The sequence below is a fragment of the Symphalangus syndactylus genome, chromosome X, assembly GCF_028878055.3.
Source record: "Symphalangus syndactylus isolate Jambi chromosome X, NHGRI_mSymSyn1-v2.1_pri, whole genome shotgun sequence".
NCBI lineage: Eukaryota > Metazoa > Chordata > Mammalia > Primates > Hylobatidae > Symphalangus > Symphalangus syndactylus.
Genome location: NC_072447.2, coordinates 54,363,115 through 54,388,918, shown reverse-complemented (window position 1 = coordinate 54,388,918; position 25,804 = coordinate 54,363,115). Strand labels below are relative to the sequence as shown.

Here is a 25,804-nt window from a genome sequence, read left to right as displayed (position 1 = left end):
TTTGGAATCATTAACTTTATTTGTCACTCTTGATAGACATTGGTCCACTCCAACATAAAAAGTAGAATTCACCCACTTCCACTTAATATTCTATAGAATGAAGTTGTACCACAAACCATAGTAACTTACACAGGGGGAAAAGTTACTGAAATAAAAATGTTTTATATTCATGCCTCAAAATGTCCCTCGGGGATTTTTGTGTATAATGAAAAGCATCTATATACTCCACAAGGCTAGTTTCTTCTTAGATCAATGTAGTATTTTTAGTATCCATACTAGACCATGTAGGTCAACAAACCTGCAGAAGAGGGTTAAAAAACAGCTGTCCTCTGTTACTCAGATAGAGTTCCAAAACTAAGCGATTATATAAGCACATCCATATTTTAGGGCTACTCTAAGTTAAAAACCTTTTCTCTTGTTTCAGAGTTATTTACATCAAATTAAGACATTTACAAATTGTTCATAGTATACAATAGCTCAAATATGATTTTCACCTATGCTGTGTAAAGAAGTTAAGCATTCATAAGTTTGTCTAATAAATTCAGTGCACTTTTTTCCATAATAACACGAGCTATTCTAAATGTTTTACATTTCTTTCAGTGCATATTTCCAAATTCATTAAACAGAATGAAATCATGTTATTAAATGGCTATATCATAATATTCAAGCATATTATGGAATCTATACCACAGTGGGATTCACATCAATACTATAATTCACTCTAGAAAAACATCACAGGCACACACAAAATAAAGAACAAAATTTGATTTTTTTTTATAAATGTAAAGTATACTATCTACTTTAAAGCACACTAAAAGATATATTTTAACAAAACAGCCAATTTCCAACCCCTTTTTCTAATTCTGGCACAGGGAACATTCAATCCATTCGAATCTTCTGGTTTGTCATCCTATAAATGATGCTATCATATCCAGGATCCATGTTCCAAATATTGTAAGAGGTGATAATCACAGCCAAGGCCAAGGCGATCATTATCCAAAGTACCATGTTGAAAACCACAGAATATTCAAAATTATACTTATATGCAAGGTTATAGGGACTTGCTGGGTTCTTCTACAATAGAGAAAAGAAAGAAAAATCAAGAGGGAAGAATTTTAAGATAGGAAATTATCCCAGTCTAGTGACTGTGATTCATTTGTCTAACAAACATTTCTTCGTAAGTGGCATAACAGCTACTTATACTAGGAGGAAGCAAGAAGGAGTGCCTTTGTGGAGAAGACACTTGCATTGATGGTGGAAGTATAAACCAGTCCAAATGCTTGGGAAAACTGGACAATACCTAATAAAGTTGAAGGTGTGCATATCTTGTGATCCAGTAAGTCCATATGCTAGGGAAAATTTCTACATGTGTACCAAGAGACATGTATAAGAATATCATCAGCAAGGCCGGGCACAGTGGCTCACACCTGTAATCTCAGCACTTCAGGAGCCATTGACAAGATCAGGTTTGTCTTAAAAAGATAACATTAAAATTATCTGAGTGTGGTGGCTCAAGCCTATAGAACTGGCTACTCAGGAGGCTGAGACAGGTGGATCACCTGAGCCCAGGAGTTTGAGGCTACAGTGAGCTATGATTGTGCCACTGCACTCTGGCCTGGGACAGGGCGAGACCCTGTCTCAAAAAAAGAAAAGAAAAAATGTAACTTTGATGACAATGTGTAGGATGGATTTGGGAGGAGCCAGCTGGGAAGCAGAGAGACAGATGAGTTCAGACAAGTTAGGAGGTGGCAGCCAAATGAGGTGGGAGAAATGGGGGCAGGGTGCCTGGCAGTGAGGATGAAAAAGAAAATGTAACTGAGATCTATTTGTCCCTACAGCCCCAGCACCTGGAATGTTGTGAGTACTCAGTAAATGTTCCTTAAACTCCTGTCTCCTTAAGCTAATGGAAGAGAGTGGTTTCAAATGTAGGAGAGAATGGGTACACAGGCATGCATATTAACCTGCGGGCAGCTCAGAGCTGAGGCAAATGTTAAAGGATTTCACGCCCATGAAGACCTCTTTCCTTCCTTTTTTTTTTTTTTTTTTTGATAAACATGTTCTTTTTCCTACCCATTTTAAGTGTACAAGTCAAGGAATTTTAGTGGTTTCATAGTTATCGCCACAATCTAATTCTAGAACATTTCTATCACCCTAAAAAGAAATCTCATAGGCCGGGCATGGTAGCTCACACCTGTAATCCCAGCACTTTGGGAGACTGAGGTGAGCAGATCACTTGAGGCCAGGAGGTCAAGACCAGCCTGGCCAACAAGGTGAAACCCCATCTCTACTAAAAGTACAAAAATTAGCCGGGCGTGGTGGTGTATGCCTGTGATTCCAGCTACTTGGGAGGCTGAGGCAGAAGAATCACTTGAATCTGGGAGGTGGAGGCTGCAGTGAGCTGAGATTGTGCCACTGCACTCCAGTCTGGGTAACAGAGTAAGATCCTATCTCCAAAAAAAAAAAAAAAGGATTCTCTGGGAGGCATCCCCACTCTCAACACATATCCTGACCACCCAGAGCCCAGGTGCCTGTTTCCCTTTGCTGGTGGGCAGAAATTTCCAGTCTACCCTCTCACTGAGGGCACAGCTCTTTCAGGGTCCCCAGCTTTACCTGGAGTTGTCCATTCCCATCCCCCACACACAAGGCACCAAAGGACTCTTGGTGACCCAGCTGGCAAATATCCTTAGGGCGGCCTGCTTACCACATTCGGGTTCCTTTTTTTTTTTTGAGATGAAGTCTCACTGTGTCACCCAGGCTGGAGTACAGTGGCACAATCTCAGCTCACTGCAACCTCCACCTCCCGGGTTCAAGCAATTTGTCTGCCTCAGACTCCTAAGTAGCTGGGACTACAGGCGTGTGTCACCACGCCCGGCTGATTTTTTGTATTTTTAGTAGAGACGGCGGGGTTTCACCATGTTGGCCAGGCTGGTCTCGAACTCCTAACCTTGTGATCCACCCACCTCGGCCTCCCAAAGTGCTGGGATTACAGGTGTGAGCCACCACGCCCGGCCTCCTCTTCTTTATTTACTCTGTAAGAGAATTTCCCTTTCTTGTGAGCTGAACTATGTACTTTTTATTTTTGTAATTTTTTTTTTTTTTATCGCTGTGTCTCCCAGGCTGGAGTGCAGTGGCGCAATCTCGGCTCACTGCAACCTCTGCCTCCCGGGTACAAGCGATTCTCCTGCCTCAGCCTTCCAAGTAGCTGGGATTACAGGCGCCCGCCACCACACTCGGCTAATTTTTGTATTTTTAGTAGAGACGGGATTTCACCATGTTGCCCAGGCTGGTCTAGAACTCCTGACCTCAGGTGTTCCGCCTGCCTCAGCCTCCCAAAGTGCTGGGATTATAGGCGTGAGCCACCACACCCGGCCCAAACTGTGTAGTTTTTAAAAGGTCTTTATTTTTATCCAGCATTTCTAGATGTTTTATGGTGGGAAATTTTGGGTGGTTGTCTAGACTGACATGCTGTCTGAAACAGAGGTCCTTCCATCCCCAATTTAATTTAGAAAGAAACAATCTCAAACCAGTAATCGCTAGACTATCTCAAACAGGCACTGGCTTCGACCTTCTGACTCCAAGTCCCACTCTGAGGTCAGTAAAACTGAGCAGGGTGGGGGCTGCAAACGGGTCTGAAGTGGAGGTGTATGTAATTGACTGGATATCTATCTGCTGGAAGTGATACAGCCAGCCCTAAGCAATGTTCTCGGCCGTAGGATGTTAGGGAGCATCTACACTACTCTTTCCCATCACCCTCCCTAGGTTCTGCTGCAGCTGTAAGCATATATGTACGTATGTAAATATGCAGGTACATATACATAAACAGATATGTGTTTTGCCATGGCCAGCAACCATGGTAATGCTTCATCCTGACCCTCTAAATGCTTAAAATCAAAGCAAGATCCATACCCAAAAAACTGTTAAGTAAATCAAAATCATACAGAGGTACACACAAAGCATCTCAGTAAGTGAGGGACTATGCCACAAAGACAATGTGCCTGCTAGAAAAGCAGAGCCCATAGGATGTGGGCACCACACCACTCCCGCACACATTCACTTCTTTTTTTTTTTTCAAAACAGGTTCTTGCTACGTTTCCTCAGACTGGCCTCAAACTCCTCCTGAGCTAAAGCAATCCTCCTGCCTTGGCCTCCTGAGAAGCTGCAATTACAGGTGCACGCCACTGCACCTGGCGCCACATTAACTTCTGATGTCTCCTTGTGTGTACTGATATTTGAATTATAATCTTGGACAGATTTACTTTTATCCCTAACTCAAATTCTTGCATTATCTGATTATAACCCCAAAGAACTGATTATCACTGGCAAAGCACACATATGTATGTGAACAAGAAGCTTATGTTTTAAGTGAAATTGTTTTTCAGATTTACTGACTGCTCATTCATGTCACCCATAGGTGATATAGGACTTGGTATTTTTTTTTTTTATAAAAAGTTAATTTTACAGTTTTAAAGCAGAATCTCAAAATATACTCACCGCTTGTTTTGCCTCAAGGATAGTCCTTGTCTTCCTAATGAGGGAGGTGTCAAATGACTTGACGGTGACTAACTCTACCACTGCATTCCCACCATAAAGATTGTACATGTCATCTGCAAACTGAAAGTTAGTTATTAACATTATTGGGAATCTCAAATATGTACTTTTTTCATTTTTAATTAACAAATTAAAAAAATATATATTTATCACATCAACATATTGTTTTGAAATATGTACACATTGTGGAATGGCTTAAGTCCACATTGGCTAATTAACATATGCATTACCTCACTAGTTATCATTTTATGCAGTGAGTCAAATACATACTTATTAAAATTATTTTTAAAGCTTTTGTGCAGCTACAAGAACAATGTACACTTACCTCCTGGCTCATGAAATATACTACATCTTAAAATAAGCAAGTCTTAAAGGTTTTGATTTTGCTCAACTATACGGAAAAGTGTTAAGCTTTAACATATATTCAAATGTTCAGAATAAAATTACTTTAAGAAGAGACTGAATTTGTCAGCATATAAATTGGAGGAAGGGAAGTTGGAAAGAGAAACGAAGAAATCTTCCTAAGTGGTCTCTGGTTAATCACAAATATCTATAAAGATTAAAATATGAAGCCTCACTGAAAGGATGCAGGTGAAGAACTTCAAGGGCAGAGGGGAACTAGCATTTATTATGTATCTACTAAGTGTCTGGTACTGTGCTGGGTGTTCTACTTCAGTTATCTCATAGTGTTTAAAAGGGGTACAGAGTTTCAGTTGGGGAAGATGAAAAAGTTCTAGAAATAGAAGATGGTGATGGTTGTAAAACATGTGAATGTACTTGCACTTAATACCAGTGAACTGTACAATTAAAAATGGTTAAAGTGGTAATTTTATGTTATAATATTTTACAATAATTTTGTAAAGCTTTGTGTGAGATAACTTCCTAATGCTGTTCTTTCTAGCATTAGGAAGAAATATATCAATATACATTTTTGACCCTACGCCATCCTTGGCCAATATAATTAGAGGAGCCCCAAAGAAGGCAAACAAGAGTTCAATCAACAGTGTTTGAAACAGCAGATTTTTCTATTAAGAGGCTAAAAGTGAAATGGTCATACTCCAACCTCTCATGTCGCATTGATATTTACCTTTTGCAGAGCATCAACAAGGATCTTAGAAGCATCTCTGAATTGTTCAGAGTCTTCCCCATAACGCTTCCCAATTTCATCCAAACCTGCCAGCTCCAGTGAATATAAATCAGGAGAATGATCCTTGGCTAGATGCTTATGACGAGACAGCTTAGGAGAACAAACAAACAAAAAAAGTTAGTGGATAAAGTAAGATGAAGGATGCCAAACACAGCCAGTTAAAGTTTTATGCCTAACTAAACTAGGCTAAACTAAACCATACCAGTGTACCACAACATGCAAATAGTCTAAAATGGTGGCAAAAGACACTGGTTTGAATAAGCGTTTCTGATAAATCCAACACGAATCTCATGTTTAGGAGCAGTACAAGACTCCTTGGATATTTAATAAAAGCTTTCAACAAAATTCCTCAGTTTTAAAAACTCAGGTATGGGCCAAGGTATGAAAGAACAGATGGCTGGACCAGTTTGATCCCAGTAATGCACTACACTTCCAGACTCCCCGAACCAACACCTGTTGAAAAAGTTTGGAAAACAACTTCAGAAGACAGCAAACAGGTAAGAATTTCTATTTCAGTAACAAGGATGATTTTTAAAAAATCATTCACCAAAAAAACACCCTTCAGACGGATTTCGTCCCTTCTTGACTTGACTGACAGCATTATTAGTCCAAACTATTATTTCTATTTTAGGCCCAAAGATATAGATAGGAATTAAGTCTGACAAGAAATCAACAGCCAAGTTAGGACTATGGCCAGGGTGTTCTTACACCCAGGCTTGTGTTCTTGGAAGATATGCTGTCTCTCCCTAAAAAGCAGAAATGCAAAATAATTTGACTATAACATGGATGTGTTCAAAATTCCCAATATTGCCACTAATTTTTCAATTTTCATGGGATCATAAATCTAGGGCATACTTAATCAAACTTTTCAACTGCCTTTACTATTATTCAAGGATTCTCTAGAAACCAAAATAAATGGAACTGAAAAATTAGAGCAGCCTACTTACCAAGCTTGAAATATCATGTAGCACTTGCAGTTCAGAAAGAAAGAGCAGGTCAACCTTCAGAGAGCCCAAAAAAAGAGCATTCTTTTAAATGTGCACCAGAGATCTTTATTTGCCATTTACCAAGTAAGGCACAGGATATTATAAATGTTGATCATATAAGTGAATTTATATAATTATCTTCCATTTGGTATGTTTGCTTCAATTGAAAATGCACATAAAACATTATTTCCTAACAAAAAGGTGATGGCCATTCCCTAGCACAGTGACTGCCACTCAATAGCTATATTTTTGACAAATCCATGATAAAGCATCCAAGTTCTCCAGTGGTCTTCCTTCAAAGCATCAGGATATCCTGGCACTCTGCAATGACATCCTACCATTGGCCCAGTTTGCTCACTTCCCTTGAATAGTTTCCACATCAGAGAATAAAGGAAATAAAGGATGATGGCCCTGGTCATCCACAGCAAATAAAGAGGGGAGGCCACCACGAAAGTGGCATGCCACATGGTTAAGTGGGGCATGAGCAGATGGAGAAGCTGAAGGACAGGAGTCAAAAGTAGAGGTGGCTCCCTCCACTGCAATGTCCAGAATGAATGAGAAAAATGTGGCAACAAATCAGCAGAGGCAGTGAACACTGGCTCCCAAGTTACCAGACCCACACAGCTCCGCCAGTCACCAAGTAGATCTATGACCTCTGGCTTGTTTGAATTAATAGGTGGCAACCCTCATGCTAAAATGTGATGTTATTTACCACAGCTCAACTCACAAAAAGGATCAGTTTATTCATGAGAGTCATAAGAAAATTACACTAAAGAAGAATCTACCCCAGCAGTAAATGTGCACAATTTTTCATTTTCTAAAATACCAAAATTTCCAAAATTTCCAGTAGTATAAGGAATGGGAGGCCGGATGCAGTGGCTCAAGCCTGTGATCCCAGCACTTTGGGAGGCCGAGACAGGATTGCTTGAGGCCAGGAGTTCAAGACCAGCCTGGACAACAGAGTGAGACCCTGTCTCTATTTTTTAAAAAGAGGGAAATTAATGATATTCATGTATTCATTGAATAACTGCACTTACTTCATTGTTCCTACTCAGAGAATTGAGGGGGAGTGAACTGAGAACAGAGTTTTCTTGAAACAGGCGATTACGGAGCTGGCGCAAGGTGACTGAAAGGTCTTCAAACACTGAGTTTGCCTTCCCTACCATATACACTCTCTGTAAGAAGAACAGAAAATTGTAAGTTGTTCACATTCTACAGATTAGTTCCAATACCCAGAGGTATGACAACATTGTTCATAAATTAGTTTTACATTTTCATAATAAAATTACATTTCATAATTTTCAAGTAATAAAAGCTTATTTTTTAAAATGTCTTAAATAAAACCCTTATCACTTACTTCCTCACTGGGAGCCAACTGCAAAACAACAGGAGTTTCCTCAGAAAATAAGGAGTGAATGGAATTGGCAACACTGTCAAGACTAAAAGGAACTGCCTGAAATTTAAGAGTAAGAACGCAATTATTATGTGAACCAAAGTGGGAAGAAAAATCATTCAGATGGTATTTAAAAAGAAGCCTTAAACTTTTTTCCAGCACTTTCTATGGAAATTTAGAAGCCCGAAATCATTTCCAAACAAGCCCTTTTGAGGGCACAGAAGATTAAACAGCCCCCTGGTAAGCCGAGTCTGTATCTCCCAATGTGCCTCAGTGGAAAATAACTTAAACCTGATGGACACAACACTGTATCTAGCACAAACCATTTTCTGGTGGTCATTCATGTATTTGAAGCAGCAATACATTTGGTTTCGATATTGACTAAATGTGCCACGACGAATGCATATTCCACAATAAAGTATTTAACTTGCATTTAAGAGAAGGTTAGAGGAATCTGACTATTGAATTTAATTGAAATAAAAATGGAATTCATCTTTCATTTCAAAATTTTAAAAATGTTTAATGAGATTTAACATTTGTCTTCAGATAGCCTAAAGACTCTTAGATAAGGTGTTAAGTATGTCACAAGGTTTTTGAAGCCTTTATCTTAGGACATGTTGATATTATTAGATTGAAATAACCAATTGTGATAAGACCTACTTTTTTCCTTCAATTTTTTTATTAAAGTGCAAAATACATATAATATAGTATACAAATCTTGGGGTAACAGCTCAACAAATGTTTACACATGCATGCACTCAGGTAGCCCAGCCAGATCGACACAGAACACTATCAGCGCCCTCGAAGTACTACCTCCACCCTCAAGGGTAACGAAAATTCTGACTTCTATCCCCATAGATTTGTTTTGCAGTACATGATTTAAAAAAATAAATTATTTTTCCCCTAAAAAAATTATTTCATTCCCAGTATTACTGTATTAAAACAAGCAGTACAGTCGTGTTTTTGTTTTAATGGAGATTTCTTACATTGATCTTTCATTCAGTAGTTCCCTTACTACTTAAAGATTCATGTTTACAAGTAGCAAAGTAACGCTAATGTGATACAGGCAGAAATCAATGTGATTATGTCTTACTGACAAAATCCCAGCATCACATTTTTTTTTTTTTTGAGACAGAGTCTCACTCTGTTGCCCAGGCTGGAGTACAGTGGCACAATCTCGGCTCGCTGCAGCCTCTACCTCCCAGGTACAAGTGATTCTCCTGCCTCAGCCTCCTGAATAGCTGGGATTACAGGTACGCACCACCACACCCGGCGAACTTTTGTATTTTTAGTAGAGATGGGGTTTCACCAAGTTGGCCAGGCTAGTCTCAAACTCCTGGTCTCATGTGATCTGCCTGCCTTGGCCTCTTAAAGTGCTGGGATTACAGGCGTGAGCCACCATGCCCAGGCCCAGCATCAATATTAAGTGATCAATTTTATGATTCTGTGAAATTAAATTTTTTTCTCTTACTCAAGATTCTTATTAACTCTTCCCCAAATTCTCTTAAAATGAGTTAATGAGTAAGTGAAGAGGGGGAAGAGAGTTCAAAGTTGCAAAAGCATACTGTTAGCAGCTGCCCTGAATCAGCTATAGGGGCTTTCCTTTGGCAATCATAGAGTTTACCTCCTCAGGCTGTGAGGGGAATACATGAGCAAATGATGCAAACTTTCCAGCCTCACTTCACTTAGTGAAATGGCGCTCAGTTCAGGAAAGCTGAAGATTAGGTACCACGTCCATAGCGATCAAATTGAAGCAGCTCAGGAATCAGATGAACACCAATGAAGGAAAAGAAATAATTATACAGGCAGCTAAGCTCAAAAAGTAAAAAGCTTGGCTGCTTAATATCGAATGATGGTTCTTCTCTCACTGTATTGTAAGGGAGATGCATATCTGTCCTCAAATTTCTGTACCTGTATGACTTGAAATTCTAACTAAAACAGCTAGCTAATCAAATAGAAGCTTCGTTAAATGGAATTCTAAGATACTCTGATTTTTATGTTTTGTGGGGTTTGCCCCTGAATCTTTTATCTCATTTACCATCTTCTGCTAGGAAAAGTATTGAGCAGCCAACCAGGGCCAAGCAATAAAATGAGCTCCTCGCACAGCACAGCTTCTTCTCATGTAAAATGAGGCTAGTCTGCTTTTAAATCTATATTTTGGGATTACATGCTAATAAAAATCTCAAAATGGCATTTTGGATTTTTATATATTTTAAAGAAAATCTTCTGCAATGATTTTCACAGAAATCACATAATAAATGACTTAAATAGTCCCTGTGAAATAATCTGCCTTTTGATCTGTATTGTTCCCTTCCTTCTACTTTATGTGTATTTACTCTGAAGTTCTTCTGCTGTCTTTAGCTCATTAATTTCCATTCTTAGACAACCTAAATTGTCTAAAACATGCATTTAAGGCTATAAATTTCTTTTTTCTTACCACGTTAGCTGCACCTCCCAATTTTGTAAATAAATGGTACATTCATTGTTACTCAGTTCCAAATAATTTAAAAAGTTCCACAGTGATTTCCTCCTCAACCCATGAATTATTTAGGAGTGCATCTATTCCAACTATCTTTTCTTGTTGACTTTTTTTGTTTTTACCATCTCTAAATAAGGCACTTAAATTACATCTCCTGATTTTTCAATTTTAGGCCTTGTCGATATTTACTATCCATTATAGAAAATGAGGCTTTAGCTCTCTCACATCACCAGCCACTGCCCCATCCCCTGAGCCATCCATGTGCTCCCCTTCTGTTTCTATCTCCCCACTCTCCCAGTAGTTGTATCAAAATTTTCACTGGATCAGTATCATTTCATTATTATGACAATGCAAATAATACTCAGCCTAGCTCATACTACACAACCACTGCATTTTCCTTGCTTTCCTTCTACACTCATTCCTTTGTAATGACAGTGCCTTTTCTCCCTGATAGCTTTTAAGATTTTCCATTTCCTTGATAACTCTTCAATTTCACTGTATCTAGGTGTGGATCTGGCTTTTGCCTACTGGGTGTTCCGTATGCTTTAAATCTGAGAAGTTGTATCTTTTGTTTGTTACTATTTCCAAATACTTTTTATTTTATTTTTAACTGACAAATAGTAACTGTATATATTTATGGGGTACAATGTTATGTTTTGTTATAAGTTTACAAAGTGGACTGATTAAATCAGACTAATGAACAAATCCAGCACCTCACATACTTATATTTTTTTTTGTGGTAAAAGTATCTAAAATCTACTCCTTTAGCAATTTTGAAATATACAATGCATTATTATTTAATATAGTCATCATTCTGTGCAATAGATCACTAAAGCATGATCCAGCAAGCCCACTTCTGGGTATATATATCCAAAGCAATTGAAGTCAGTATGCTGAAGAGATATCTGCACTCCCATGTTCACTGCAGCACTATTTACAATTTCTAAGATATGGATGGATGCAACTTCGGTGTCCATAATCAAACGAACGGATAAAGATAATGTGCAGCTGGGTGCAGTGGCTAACGCCTGTAATCCCAGCACTGAGATCCACTGGGAGGCTGAGGTGGGTGGATCACCTGAGCTCAGGAGTTCGAGACCAGCCTGGCCAACATGATGAAACCTCATCTCTACTAAAAATACAAAAAATTAGCCAGGCGTGGTGGCACACACCTGTAATCCCAGCTACTCAGGAGGCTGAGACACCAGGATCCCTTGAACCCAGGAGGCAGAAGTTGCAGTGAGATGACATCGTGCCACTGCACTCCAACCTGGGCGACAGAGCAAGATTCTGTCTCAAAAAAAAGAAAAAAGCAGAAAGAAAATGTGGTATATAAACATAACGGAATACTATACAGCCTTTAAAGCAGGGGAAACTGTCATTTGCAACATGGATAAACCTGGAGGACATTATGTTAAGGGAAGTAAGCCAGGCATAGAAGGACAAATACTACATGACCTCACTTGTAAGTTGAACTCATAGAAGTAGAGAGTAGAATGATGGTTAGAAGAGGCTGGGGGAGACAGGTGGATGGGGAAAGGAGAATGTTGATCCAAATACCTTTTTTTTCTTTTTTTAAGATGGAGTCTCGCTCTGTCACCCAAGCTGGAGTGCAGTGGCGCAATCCCAGCTCACTGCAACCTCCACCTCCCGGTTTCAAGTAATTCTCGTGCCTCAGCCACCGAGTAGCTGGGAGTACAGACGTGTGCCACCACGCCTGGCTAATTTTTGTATTTTCAGTAGAGACAGGGTTTAGCCACGTTGGCCAGGCTGGTCTCGGACTCCTCGCCTCAAGTGATTCACCCGCCTTGGCCTCTCAAAGTGTTGGGATTACAGGCATGAGCCATGGTGCCAGGCTCCAAATACCCTTTTAAGATATCGTTTTATTATTATTTTCAGATTTAACTCCATTGTGGTCAGAGAAGGTAGTTTATATGATACTGATTCTTTATTGTTTGTTGAGATTTGCCTTGTGGACTAGTGCATAATAATTTTTTCTAAGTATGCCATGTGTGCTTGGAAATTATACTAGACCACAGGAAAGTTTGAAAAAAAAAAAAAAATTCCAAAACTTCAGCATCACATAGACCACAGTATTACAATGCAGTGAACTTAGAAATTTAAAAATTAGAAATTACTTTTTTAAAACCCATGTATTTGGAAAAAATACTTCTACATCACGCATGGGTTAAAGAATCACAATATAAATTATGAAATATTTTGAAGTATCAACTAAAGCACCATATATCAAAAATGTCTTACAACTCCCTCTTAGTTTCTGTTCCTTCCTTTTTTTTCACACATTTTTTTCTCTTTCTTTCTTCCTTTTTTTCTTTCCCCTAGAGATAGGGTCTTGCTATGTTGACCAAGCTGGTCTCAAACTCCTGGCCTCAAGCAATCCTCCCATCTTGGCCTCCCAAAGTGCTAGGAGTACAGGCGTGAGCCACCATGCCTGGCCCTTTTTTTCACAATTTTAATGTATGTATTTTTAGATCTCTTGGAAATTGGCCTATTCTCCGTAGTTCCAAGGAGATGAATTCTGTTTGTTGCACCTAGTTTCTCACGGCATTTTTTTTCCTTCAGGTGCTTTGTAAATTCCACTCATCTTCCGTATTTGACCAAAGGAGACCTTGGCTATGGAGGTGTCCCTATGGGGCAGGTCATGTGAATTTGGAAAGAGGCACTCTGCACAGCATAAGCCTATAATTGTAATTCTAATTTCTCTCAGGGGACTCTTTGGGTCCAACAGCCAAGGGCAGCAAGCCAGCTTTACTAGTTTTACTAGTCCGCTTTTCAAGAACAAGTTGACAGCATTTTCTAGTCCCTGGATTTCTGCAGGAAACACAGTTTCAGCGTCAGCTCCTGCTCACCACTATGGCTTCTGAGTTTTCCATCCATATGTAACACCTGTGTATACCGCCCCCTCTTGCATTCAAATTTAGTTAGGCTAGTAAAAATGTTTTTGTGACATTCTTTCAAGCATTTCTATATGCTTATAATGGAAGGAGGGCCTCTCAGATCAGCACAGTCACCCACATTGCCTGAATGGCCAGTGAAGGAGTAAGTGAACCAGCAAGCAGCCTCCAGTGTCCTTACACACGAAAAGAGGTAAAATCCTGCAGGGAAGACGACAAGACAATGGCCAAAAAAAAGGCAGCAGGATACACCCCCAACTGGTTTCTCCTTTGGCGGCTCTCTTTTTCAAGCCTCTGGCTATTCTGAGTGGGGCAATTTCTCCATCTCTTATCTTAAACAGTACTCTCATCCACAGAGAACAGCCAAGCCTCAGTCAATTACAGTCATCATGTAATTTTCTTAAAAAGAAATTGTGTTTGTCAAAGAATTTCAAAAGAAACCATGCATCAAAAACAGATAAGAGAAGTATGTTTAGAATGCAATTCATAATGACAGCTGACAAGGGAAAATGTAAAATGTATCCCTTTAATTTTTTATAATAAATACTCACATTCTCCAAAGGGTACGAAATGACACTGCCTGGGGGTAGAGCCAGTTTGTTCACTCCCTTCACCATCACCATGACGGTAGCCCGAGGACGATGAAACAGGTTACCCACTGCGAGTCCTGGCCAAGAAAGGTCCTAAACATTGAAAAGCACAAAGCGGTGCTTAATTATCAACTCAGGAACCCACCTCCCCAATAACATCTAATAAGCAGAGTTAAGGGGTTCTGAGATGACACTGACAAGGAAAATTCACAGGGAAAGTAAACATTTTATTTGTGGCAGTCGTTGCAATCCCCTAATCAAGAATGCTGATTTCTACCCTCTTCACTTTCTTAAAATTCTACAGATTTGAAACAAAGTCTAATAGTAAGTCATCTCACACCTTTTGTGGAAAAAAGCAAGTAAACAAAACATAGGTACCTTTCAAATTTCAGATCACAAAATAATTATTTTCTTCATGTAGCCATGGAAATTTTCTTCCCCCACATCATTTTTTGCCCTCATATACAGCATCACTTTTATCTTTCACAGCGACATAGCAAGATGGTCATTAAAACATCCTCTTTAGACTAAGCTCTTTATAAATAAAACAATTCCTGGCCGGGCGCAGTGGCTCATGCTTGTAATCCCAGCACTTTGGGAGGCCGAGGCGGGCAGACCACGAGGTCAGAAGATCGAGACCACGGTGAAACCCCGTCTCTACTAAAAATACAAAAAAATTAGCCGGGCGTGGTGGCGGGTGCCTGTAGTCCCAGCTACTCGGGAGGCTGAGGCAGGAGAATGGCGTGAACACGGGAGGCGGAGCTTGCAGTGAGCCGAGACTGCACCACTGCACTCCAGCCTGGGCGACAGAGCGAGACTCTGTCTCAAAAAAAAAAACAAAAACAATTCCTACTAAAAGTAACTATCATTAGTTTACTAATAATTATTTCTCAGTTATTTTAACAGCCATCTGTAGTCAAGTTTAAGGTTGTAAAGAACTAGATGGTCAGGTGTGGTGTTCATGCCTGTAATCTCAGCACTTTGGGAGGCTGAAGCAGGTAGATTCCTTGTGTCCAGGAGTTCAAGACCAGCTTGGGCAACATGGCAAAATCCTGTCTCTACAAAAAATATAAAAATGATCTGGGCATGGTGTTGTGCGCCTGTGGTCCCAGCTACCAGGGAGGCTGAGGTGGGAGAAGCTCTTGAACCTGGGAGGTGGAGGTTGCAGTGAGCCGAGATCAGGCCACTGCACTCTAGCTTGGGTGATAGAGCGGGACCCTGTAGCAAAAACAAAACAAAACAAAAAAAGAATTAGGTACAGGCTGGGTGTGGTGGCTTGTGCCTGTAATCCCAGCACTTTGGGAGGCTGAGGCAGAAAGGATTGCTTCAGGCCAGGAGTTAAAGACCTACCAGCCTGGACAACATAGCGAGACCCTGTCTCTACAAAAAATTAAAAAATCAGCCAGGCGTGATGGCATGCACCTGCAGTCCTAGCTACTCAGAAGGCTGAGGCAGGAGGCTGAGGCAGGAAGATCACTTGGGCCCTGGAGTTTGAGGCTGCAGTGAGTCATGCAGACTCAAACTCAGCTTGGGTGACACAGCCAGACCCTGTCTCTAAAAAAACAACTAGGTACAAATTTCATCCTTAAATGTAAACAACCAATCGTGTTCACTTTGGTTGCCCAAAGACTACAAAAAGCTCAGGGGCTCTGCCCTTAGGCCTGGCAGTGAAGCAGTTCCCAGGCATAGTTTCTGTTTTCAAGAGTGCTCAGGACTTGGGAGAAAAGTTCCTTTCAGTGACTGATGATACATATCTAGAGACCACATCAAAAGCACCAGACTTACAAAGAGAAGGAGATGATAGCACCTAGCAAGCTGCATTTCCTTTCTTCTGAGCCCTTACCTTTCGATCTCTCACATTGACTGGATCTAGACCCTCCCGCCCCCTACAATCACATAAGCAGCCAATTACTACAACAGGTCATAGCTTCATCCTAGGAAACCAAGGTCCTTGGCTGCCCCATGGCTACTGACCACATTATTTTCCTAACCTCAGGCATAATGCATATATATTTTATCATTCATAGTGAAATCTATCGCCTATACTAAAAAAAAACAAAGTAGATATCCTATTAACAGTAGGACAGATATATTCTCTAATATACAAAGAATTTCACTACTATGAATAAATAATTATATAGTCAATGATTTCTAATGGTTTCAGAAGCCAAGCTTGAAGCACTTATCCAAAATATTCCCAACTACAAATGGGCTTTTAAAAAATTAATTCATTTATTTTTAATTGAGATGGGAGTCTCACTGTGTTGCCCAGGCTGGTCTCAAATTCCTAGGTTCAACTGATCCTCCCACCTCGACCTCCCAGAGTGCTGGGATTACAGGCGTGAGCCATTGTGCCTGGTCCAGATGAGCTTTTTAACTGTTGTAATCTGTACCAAATGTACCTACGTTCGTTTGATGCTTTCTTGGGCTATTAGCAGAAATCAGTAAAAATGTTCTTAAATACAGCTCCAAACATTTAAAAAATATATACATACTTCTTTCACAGAGAAGCCCATGGACAATGCAGCCACGTCTGGGATCCGCTCTCCTGGTATAGGCCAATTTCCATTTCGGAAAACAACAGACCCTGGTGATTTTAATATACTAAACTCGTTCCCCAAAACACCTGAAAAGAAAACAGATTAGTAAATGAATTATCAACATCATAAATCATTTACCTTGACAATTATTAAATATAATACATGTTTCCCCATTCACCACTGGCTTAGCATATTAAATTATGACTGGTCAAAATGCTGAGTCCTAAACAATAACAAATTCTTTTTCAAAGTATCACTCTAAGAATTTAAGTCCACACATTCTGCTGGAACAAAAGTACAACTACCAGAGCCTCTCTGAACCTATTCTGGTTCAGGGGCTGCCTGATAAGAACAAGAAACCAACAAACAAAAATCTCAAAAAGAGATCAACAAAGGTACAACTACAAAACAGGGTTTCCTAATGATACAGACACCTTCCTATTGATGGCTCTTAACGAGGCATGTAGCAATTTGTGGGAATTGGAAATCAGTGGCATATCTCCAAAATTTAAAAAACAAAAAACAAAGCCCAGGCACAGACTGAAAAGGAAGAAAAGAAGCTTGAAATCTCTAAATTATTTCTACCATCAATCCTTTCTACACAATGCAAATTCATAAAGTTCCTAGTATTTCACTATAAGATTTTAGCAGGTTAGTATGTCTTAGGATAGGTAACATCTTTCCTTATGTCCCATAGGCAACCCTAGTGAAATAAGGACTGTCAAATGTTGGGGGGGTGGGGCATACATGTCACAGGTAGAAACATAAGAACACTTCAGACTTTAGAAACAAAGTCCAGGAAATAGTATTTGTAGTTGACATGTCAAGAGGGCAAGAAAAGGTATTCTGTAATGATAAAGTCAACTAGTCTAAGGATTCAGGATTAAAACATAAAGATGAGAATAAAGGGACTATTTTATAAGCCCTCCACAGCTAAGGATGAGGTATTTGGCCTCTTCATCCATTATCTATTAACCTAGTGATGTCTAGCTTACACAGGGACAAGTAGCTAATTTCAGTCACTGAAAGGAACTTTTTTCCAAATCCTGAGCACCCCTGAAAACAGAAAGTGTGCCTGGGAACTGCTTCACTGCCAGGCCTAAGGGCAGAGCCCCTGAGCTTTTTGTAGTCTTTGGGCAACCAAAGTGAACACGATTGGTTGTTTACATTTAAGGATGAAATTTGTACCTAGTTGTTTTTTTAGAGACAGGGTCTGGCTGTGTCACCCAAGCTGAGTTTGAGTCTGCATGACTCACTGCAGCCTCAAACTCCGGGGCCCAAGTGATCTTCCTGCCACAGCCTCCTGCCTCAGCCTTCTGAGTAGCTAGGACTACAGGTGCATGCCATCATGCCTGGCTGATTTTTTAATTTGGGGTTCCTATTAAAAAAATTAGCTCCAAGTCTAGAACAAATGTTAGCCACACCTAGTATGGGAAAATTAGACTTTAGTAAAGAATCAGTGTTATTCTCTTGACCTAAGGAAAGTACCACTAACAGGGGATGGAAGTAAAGTTGGAAGCAACAGTAAATGTTTTGGTGTTGCAGTATTGACAGTAAATAAAAGGCTTCAGGATGGTGCTGATACACAGAGTCACAAATTTCAATCCGGCACAGCTGTCAGAACAGGAATTTCCAAACTGCTCTAGCTGAAGACAGACCAAAAAAATTAGCAGAATGGAATGGTCTTTTGTAACTGATAGATATCTTGGTTCACTAAAGTAGTAGTACTGCAAACACTAAGAAAAATGGGGAACCAAGAGACCTATGCTTCCCAAGAACCATACACATATTTTGTTTGTTTGTTCTGAGACAGTCTCGCACTGTCGCCAAGGCTGGAGTGCAGTGGCACAATATTGGCTCACCACAACCTCTGCCTGCCAGGTTCAAGCGATTCTCCTGCCTCAGCCTCCCGAGTAGCTGGGATTACAGGTGTGTGCCACCATGCCTGGCTAAATTTTGTATTTTCAGTAGAGACAGGGTTTCACCATGTTAGCCAAGCTGGTCTCAAACTCCTGACCTCAAGTGATCGGCCCGCCTCAGCCTCCCTATGTGCTGGGATTACAGGCGTGAGCCACTGCACCCAGCCCCAGGTACCATACACATTTAAAAAACCATATTTTGATTTGGAGATACCCTTATTTTGAGACATAGCCCTACTCATTCCATTCTAGCAAACCTATACCAAATAACTTTGCCCCAACTTCGTAGTTTCAACTTCCATGCCTGTACAACAGTCCTTCAGAAGCCCAGAGCTTTAGAAAACCTTAGAGTCAGGGACTCCTATACAGAGGAAGGTCATTTGTCCAAACTTCTGCTTATTATAAGTATAAGCACATCTCAGGGATACCTGGCAGAAAGTCACCCCTCCTCTATTTCAATACTACCAGTGATGGGGACACCACCTCAATATACGAACTACATTTGCCAGCAACTGGCTCCATTTTCCCAACATTCTAGTCCTTTGAAAAGTTTTTCCTTGTACTAAACTGAAATGGGCTTCCTAACTTTCAACTTCCTATGCTATCACTCCCCGACTCAGTCTCACCAGATAACCTCTTCTCCCACTTCACAGAGAAAACAGAGGAATTTCTTGAGCTACCTGCTTCCTCTCCCCACCACAAATTTATCTGCATCTGTATCTCCTCTCCCTCCAGACATGAGGGCAGGGATGTCCCTCCTCCAGTCTAAGACAATCCTGTGTTCAGCCTTTTTAGGGACCTTCGTTCCTTCACTGTTTATTAAGTAAGCCACTCTTCTAGGACAGACAACGTATCAGGAGTGAGGTGGCTATATGGTAATAGCCATCAAAAGATGGCCCTATAGAATACAAGCTGCATGAAGGCGGGGATTTCAGTGCATCTTGTTCACACACTATTCCCAGGGCTGAAAACAGAGCCCGACACATTGGTGCTCAATAAAGTACTTGTTGAGTTAATGAATGAATGAAGTCACACCTCAAACCACCAATTTTCTCCCTCTCCACTGGCCCTTTCACTTCAGCATAAAAATATGCTCAAGGCACTCCCATTCTATAACTAAAACCATAAAAAACCTCCTTTGGTCCTACCAGTCTCCACCAGCTACCAGCCTTGCTCCCCTTCAGAGGAAGAATCCAGAAAGAGCAGTCAACCACCGTTTGCTTCTATACTTCATTTTACGTTTACTACTTAACCCACAACATTTTTTAATTTTTTTTTTTTTTTTTTTTTTTTTTTTTGAGACAGGGTCTTGCTGTCACCCAGGTTGGAGTGCAGTGGTAAGGATCTCAGCTCACCACAACCTCCACCTCCCAGGTTCAAGAGATTCTCCTGCCTCAGACTCCTGAGTGGCTGGGACTACAGGCACGTACCACCACGTCTGGCTAACTTGTGTATTTTTTTGGTAGAGACGGGGTTTCACTATGTTGGCCAGACTGGTCTCAAACTCCTGACCTCAAACAATCCGCCTGCCTCGGCCTCCCAAAGTGCTGGGATTACAGGCGTGAGCCACCCCACCTGGCTGCCCACACCTTCCAAGCCCACCATGCCACTGAAACGACTCCCCAAACTCAAAAGGCAATTTCCATCCCTTAATTTTATTTAACTTCCCAAAGCATTTGATACTGGCAACTCCCTCCTTGAAAAGCTCCTGCTTTGGTCTTCATGCAGCCACGGCTCCTAGTTTTCCTTGCAATCCCTTTGGCTGCTTCTCCTCTGTTTCTTTCCCTTCCTGTTCTTTAAAGCAGTGGTAGCCAAACTTTTTAGATTTCAACTCTGTCAGCCCAAAATTGGAAAGTAGCCTTTCTCTCTTCTCTCTGTCCCTCTCATCCTCTCCATGTAAAGTACATACTTCTACTATAGTAATAGATTATGTATTTGATTTGTGCTATATTACAAAGCATAAAAAAATAAAAATTTTAAAAAGGATGAGATACCTGTGTAGTATTTTTCCCAATCTAATAATGAGAAAACATCAGATAAACCCAAATTGAAAGACAGTCTACAAAATACCTGACCATTATTATTCAAAAAGAGATAAGATAAAAATAGGTCAGGCATGATGGCTCACACCTGTAATCCCAGCACTTTGGGAGGCCAAGACAGGCAGATCACTTGAGGCCAAGAGTTCAAGACCAGCCTGGCCATAATGGCGAAACCCCATCTCTACTAAAAATACAAAAATGAGGCCAGGTGCGGTGGCTCACGCCTGTAATCCCAGCACTTTCGGAGGCTGAGGCGGGCAGATCATTTGAGGTCAGGAGTTTGAGACCAGTCTGGTGAACATAGTGAAACCCCGTCTCTACCAAAAAAATACACAAGTTAGCCAGATATGGTGGTGCATGCCTGTAGTCCCAGCTACTCAGGAGGCAGATTACCTGAGGTTGGGAGTTCAAGACCAGCCTGACCAACATGGAGAAACCCCGTCTCCACTAAAAAAATACAAAATTAGCCAGGCATGGTGGCGCATGCCTGTAATCCTAGCTACTTGGGAGACTGAGGCAGGAGAATCACTTGAACCCGGGAAGTGGAGCTTGCGGTGAGCCAAGATCATGCCGTTGCACTCCCGCCTGGGCAACAAGAGTAGTCCCAGCTACTTGGGAGGCTGAGGGACCAACAATCTCTTGAACCCCAGAGGCAGAGGTTGTAGTGAGCCGAGATCGCGCCACTGCACTTCAGCCTGGGTGACAGAGCAAGACTCTGTCTCCAAAAAGTAAAAAAAAAAAAAAAAAAAAAAGGCCGGGCGCGGTGGCTCAAGCCTGTAATCCCAGCACTTTGGGAGGCCGAGGCGGGCGGATCACAAGGTCAGGAGATCGAGACCATCCTGGCTAACATGGTGAAACCCCGTCTCTACTAAAAAAATACAAAAAAAATTAGCCGGGCGTGGTGGCGGGCGCCTGTAGTCCCAGCTATGCGGGAGGCTGAGGCAGGAGAATGGCGTGAACCCGGGAGGCAGAGCTTGCAGTGAGCCGAGATCGTGCCACTGCACTCCAGCCTGGGCGACAGAGCAAGACTCTGTCTCAAAAAAAAAAAAAAAAAAAGAGGCCGGGTGCGATGGCTCACACCTGTGTGTAATCCCAGCACTTTGGGAGGCTGAGGAGGAGGATCACTTGAGCCCAAGAATTCGAGACCTCACCTCTACAAAAACAAAAAACTAGCTAGGTGTGGTGGCATGCGCCTGTGGTCCCAGCTACTAGGGAGGCTGAGGTGGGAGAATCGCTTGAGCCTGGGTGGTCGAGGCTGCAGTGAGCTGTGATCACATCAGTGCACTCCAGCCTGAGTGACAGAGTGAGACCCTGTCTCAAAAACAAAAACAAAAAGGATATAAATGGAAGTTCTAGTACATTCATCTGGCATCCAAATGGATCACCTAGCATATTCCACTTTGGAGATCTGAGGGCTCCATTCTTGACTCTTACTGCTTTCCTATTCTACATCTCTCCCAGGCTGAGCCCAACTATTCCTAAGGCTGCAAACACCAAAAACACACCCAATTCACCATCTTTCCACACGCTTCTCCTGTATTCTCTATCTTGAAGGATGATACCACCTTCCACCCAGTGGCTGGAATCAGTCGTCTTTAAATCCTTCCTCAGCAACACAGCTAATTAGCCACTGAATTTCATCTTTTTTTCTTATCTCACAAATCCTTTCCCCTCTATGTCCAGGGCACACTCTTCAGGCCCTCACCAGGTTTGCTAGAATTGGTTGCCTTATGACCCTTGTCATGCCACTCTCCAATCCAGCCTTTCCCATAACTGCTTCAAAATACAGATCTGATCATTCACCCTTCTGCTTAAATGCCTTCTCTCACTGCCCAGAGACTCTGAGGCAAAACCCAAAGCATTAACACCCAAGAAACCTCATCAACCTTATTTCTGGGATCTCCCCAACTTAATCCCTGTACATTTCAGCCCCACCAAACTACTTGCCCCTTTGCTCTCACATCGCTGTGCTTTTACACATGCTGTTCTGTTTCAAATACCTTTTCTTCCCACCCCAACTTTTCAACACATTAGCCCTGGGAGGCACCTCCCGTGGGAAATTTTCCTCAGCCTCCCCAGTCTGGGCTAAGTGTCCTTCCCTCTAGGAACTCCACTATACTGTGCTATTATTGTCTACGATGGTGGATGGAATCAATTAATAATAATAATAAAATGGATCCTATCTCTCTCCTCTTCTACATGACATCACTTCAAATTCCATGTGTTCACCCTTGGCCTTTCTTCTCCAGGCTAAATATCTGAATTTTATCAAATACTCCTCATGATCTGGTATTCAAAACCCTAGTTCCCTTCCTCTCTCTCTAGGTCCCTAGTTCTCTCTCTAGTTTGGCAACACTGTTTTAAAGGATTTCTATTTTTGTTTCCGCCTGGAATAGAGAAGTCAGAGCTCTTAAAGATGTTTTCCATTACATCACATTTAGTCACTGTGGAAAATAATAACTGAACCTCATCTGACAAGACTGAGCAATTCAGAAGCTGACAGGATCAGGTTCTTGTTCTGTATGAACTCGGCTATGCTAGTAAGGAAAGCATGTTCAAACCATGTGCAGAAGCAATTATTTTATCTCAGACCCAAAACAAAAAAGCCTACACCTCACTGAATCAAAATAATGTCAGTCAAAACATTAAAACATGGAATCTCAATAGATGTTCAGTTAAACCACAGGATCAAAGGGAATATTTTTAAAATTTCAAAAACTGAATTAAAATTAATTCCCTCAAAGTATCTCAGTAGATCAGAAAGACTTTTCCAGAGCCAGAAACAGAAGAAAGAAACAAAGAACTCGAAAACGTTTGGGGCATGGATAAAACGTAACTATCATTAACACACAAAACCCCCGCACCTCTAGGGACAGAGATCTGCAGATTTCAAGAGCATACTGGTGCAGAATTAAATCGCCATTCCAAAAGCAGGACCTCACAACACCTCACATAGGTTTTTGGTTTGTTTGTCTGTTTGTTTTTGCTTTTGAGACAAGGTCTGGCTCTATCGCCCAGGCTGGAGTGCAATGGCGCGATCTCGGCTCATTGCAACCTCCGCCTCCCGGGCTCAAGCGATTCTCGTACCTCTGCCTCCTGAGTAGCTGGGATTACAGGTGTGCCCCATCACGCCCGGCTAATTTTTATATTTGCAGTAGAGATGGCGTTTTGCCATGTTGGCCAGGCTAGTCTCAAACTCCTGACCTCAGGTGATCCGCCTGCTTCGGCCTCCCAAAGTGCTGGGATTACAGGCGTGAACCACCGCGCCCAGCCTCCCATAGGTTTTAAACTGACACACTGAGGATCAGAGCACCCATTCCTCCAAGCCGTTCTCAACTTGGCCTCTTGTTCACTACTGTCTGTGCCTCCAGTCTCAGTCCCCATCACCCCCACATTCTCACACAGTAATAGCGTTACCTGTGCAACACAACATATATAATGGAAAAGGCCCATGCGCTGGCACCATCTCATCTGAAATCAAATCCAGTTTTGCTACTACCTGTTTAGTGTTGGGTAATTTATTTAGGTTGATTACCCTGCAAAACGAAGATGATGCCCTCTTCTAAGGACTGCTGTCAAATCAAATACATTACCACATGATATGCAGTAAGAGGCCACGTATTAGCTGATTTCTTCTCCTCTTGCTGAATGCTTAGGAACCTAGGTTTTACTCTCAGAAAGCTACCATTTATTGCATGTGGCCCCAAAAATGTGACTCACATCCTAGTTTCCAAATCCTTAAAATTTGGAACTGTGACAAACTATTCAGAGGTGCTTTGTATTCGCCTTAAGAAATAGTCACATAAAAATAATGACTCCATTTCAACTTTTGCATCCTGAAATATACATAAGGGAAGGGAGGGGAAGGGATTTCAGCAATTACTGATGACAACCACTAGAAATGAAGACACCATACAAATGCAAAAAACATCGTGGCAGCCAGTGGCAGCTAAAAAGTCTGCCTTCTCTTCTTCGCATTGGGCTGCGACTCAATCCCAGTTCACTGAGAAATGCATCTCCGTACACTGAAGGGCCTCTCCAGGCGGAAGAAGCCGGCCGGACGCGCCTTCCTCAAAGTGGAGGGTGGAGGCAGGCTCAGGGGCCCCCTACGCAGCCCAGCCCCGACCTCAGCAGCCCGTGAGGCCGCGCCGACACGGCCGATCCGGAGAAGATGCTGACGGGAACGCAGCTGAGGCGAGGCCGCCGCTGACCGACCGCACTGCGGCACCTGCCTCGCAGCTACTCGCCCGCGGCCGCCCCCGACCCCCAAGCCCTGCGGCGCGGGACCTCCCCAGGCACGTCCTGCCCGCCCCCGGCTCCTCACCCGCCACCAACGCCAGGAGCACGACAAACACAGCCATGGTGCCGCGGCGGCCGCAGCAGTGCGGGGCGACACGGAGCGGGCCGGCGGGACACGGGCGACAACCGCAGCGTGAAGAGGTGACGCGCTCGGACTCATCCAGGCTCCCGGGGCCCGTCCCTTCGTCGCTTCCGCTGGGACAGCTGCCGCTTTCTCCACCAATCACCAGCTACGCCGCGGCCTACGGAAGGGACATAACCTGGGAAGCGTCAGCCTGATAGGCGGGACTTAAAGTAACGGATGGAGACTTCTGCCAATGGTAGGCACCGATTGAAAAGTCGGGCAGTCCCGACCCCCGGTCGGCGATGACGGGTCAAGAGGTGGAGCGTAGGGTGGGTCGTCGGAATGGGTGATGGAGCCAGTCGAGGGGTCCCGGAGCCCACGGGGTGAGGCTGCCTTCCGAGTGCAGACCTTTCTGCCAGTCTCGAGCGACGGTCTCCAACCAGGGTGTCCGTCTTTCCTGGTCGTGTGCCTCCGCCCGGCTACGGACGCCAGCTGTGAAAGGCGGGGCTGGTTGGGGTTTCGCTCTAACAAGTATACAAACGCCGAGCGCCTGCTGAGAAGAAGCCAGGCGCAACGGGGAACCCCTGCCCTCCACATAGTGGTGCCAGATAAAATACAGGGCGCCCAGTTAAATTTGAATTTCATGTAAACAACGATTATTTGTTATTATGTCGCAATTAATTTATGGGACATACTTGTATTAAAAGAAGTATTACTGGTTATCTGAAATTCAAATATAACTGGGTATCCTATATTTTGATTCGCTAAGTCTGGCAACTCTACCTCCAAAGACTTTCCAATCTACAAGGAGTCATGGGACAGAAAGTTAATTAATTACTTAATTTGTCCATTCACTCAGTTTCCAATCTGGGCAAGGTGTTC

The 25,804-nt window shown here is 42.2% G+C and overlaps 1 protein-coding gene across 4 annotated transcripts; it reads right to left on the bottom strand.

Moving 5' to 3' along the window:
* ATP6AP2 (ATPase H+ transporting accessory protein 2) lies at positions 1–25,483 on the bottom strand. Of its 4 annotated transcripts, none has more exons than XM_055266820.2 (9): positions 24,884–25,483; positions 16,554–16,684; positions 14,020–14,151; positions 8,039–8,134; positions 7,719–7,856; positions 6,643–6,696; positions 5,636–5,785; positions 4,492–4,611; positions 1–1,074 (listed from the first exon to the last, which is right to left on the bottom strand). In XM_055266820.2, the coding sequence occupies exons 1-9, from the start codon at positions 24,918–24,920 to the stop codon at positions 880–882; spliced, it is 1,053 nt and encodes a 350-aa protein (XP_055122795.1). In that variant the 5' UTR covers positions 24,921–25,483; the 3' UTR covers positions 1–879. The 4 variants fall into 4 exon arrangements, with proteins under 4 accessions (XP_055122795.1, XP_063490600.1, XP_063490601.1 ...); XM_063634530.1 differs by having other exon boundaries at positions 1–1,071; positions 24,884–25,081; XM_063634531.1 differs by lacking the exon at positions 8,039–8,134 and having other exon boundaries at positions 24,884–25,059.
* Positions 25,484–25,804: the final 321 nt, after the last annotated feature.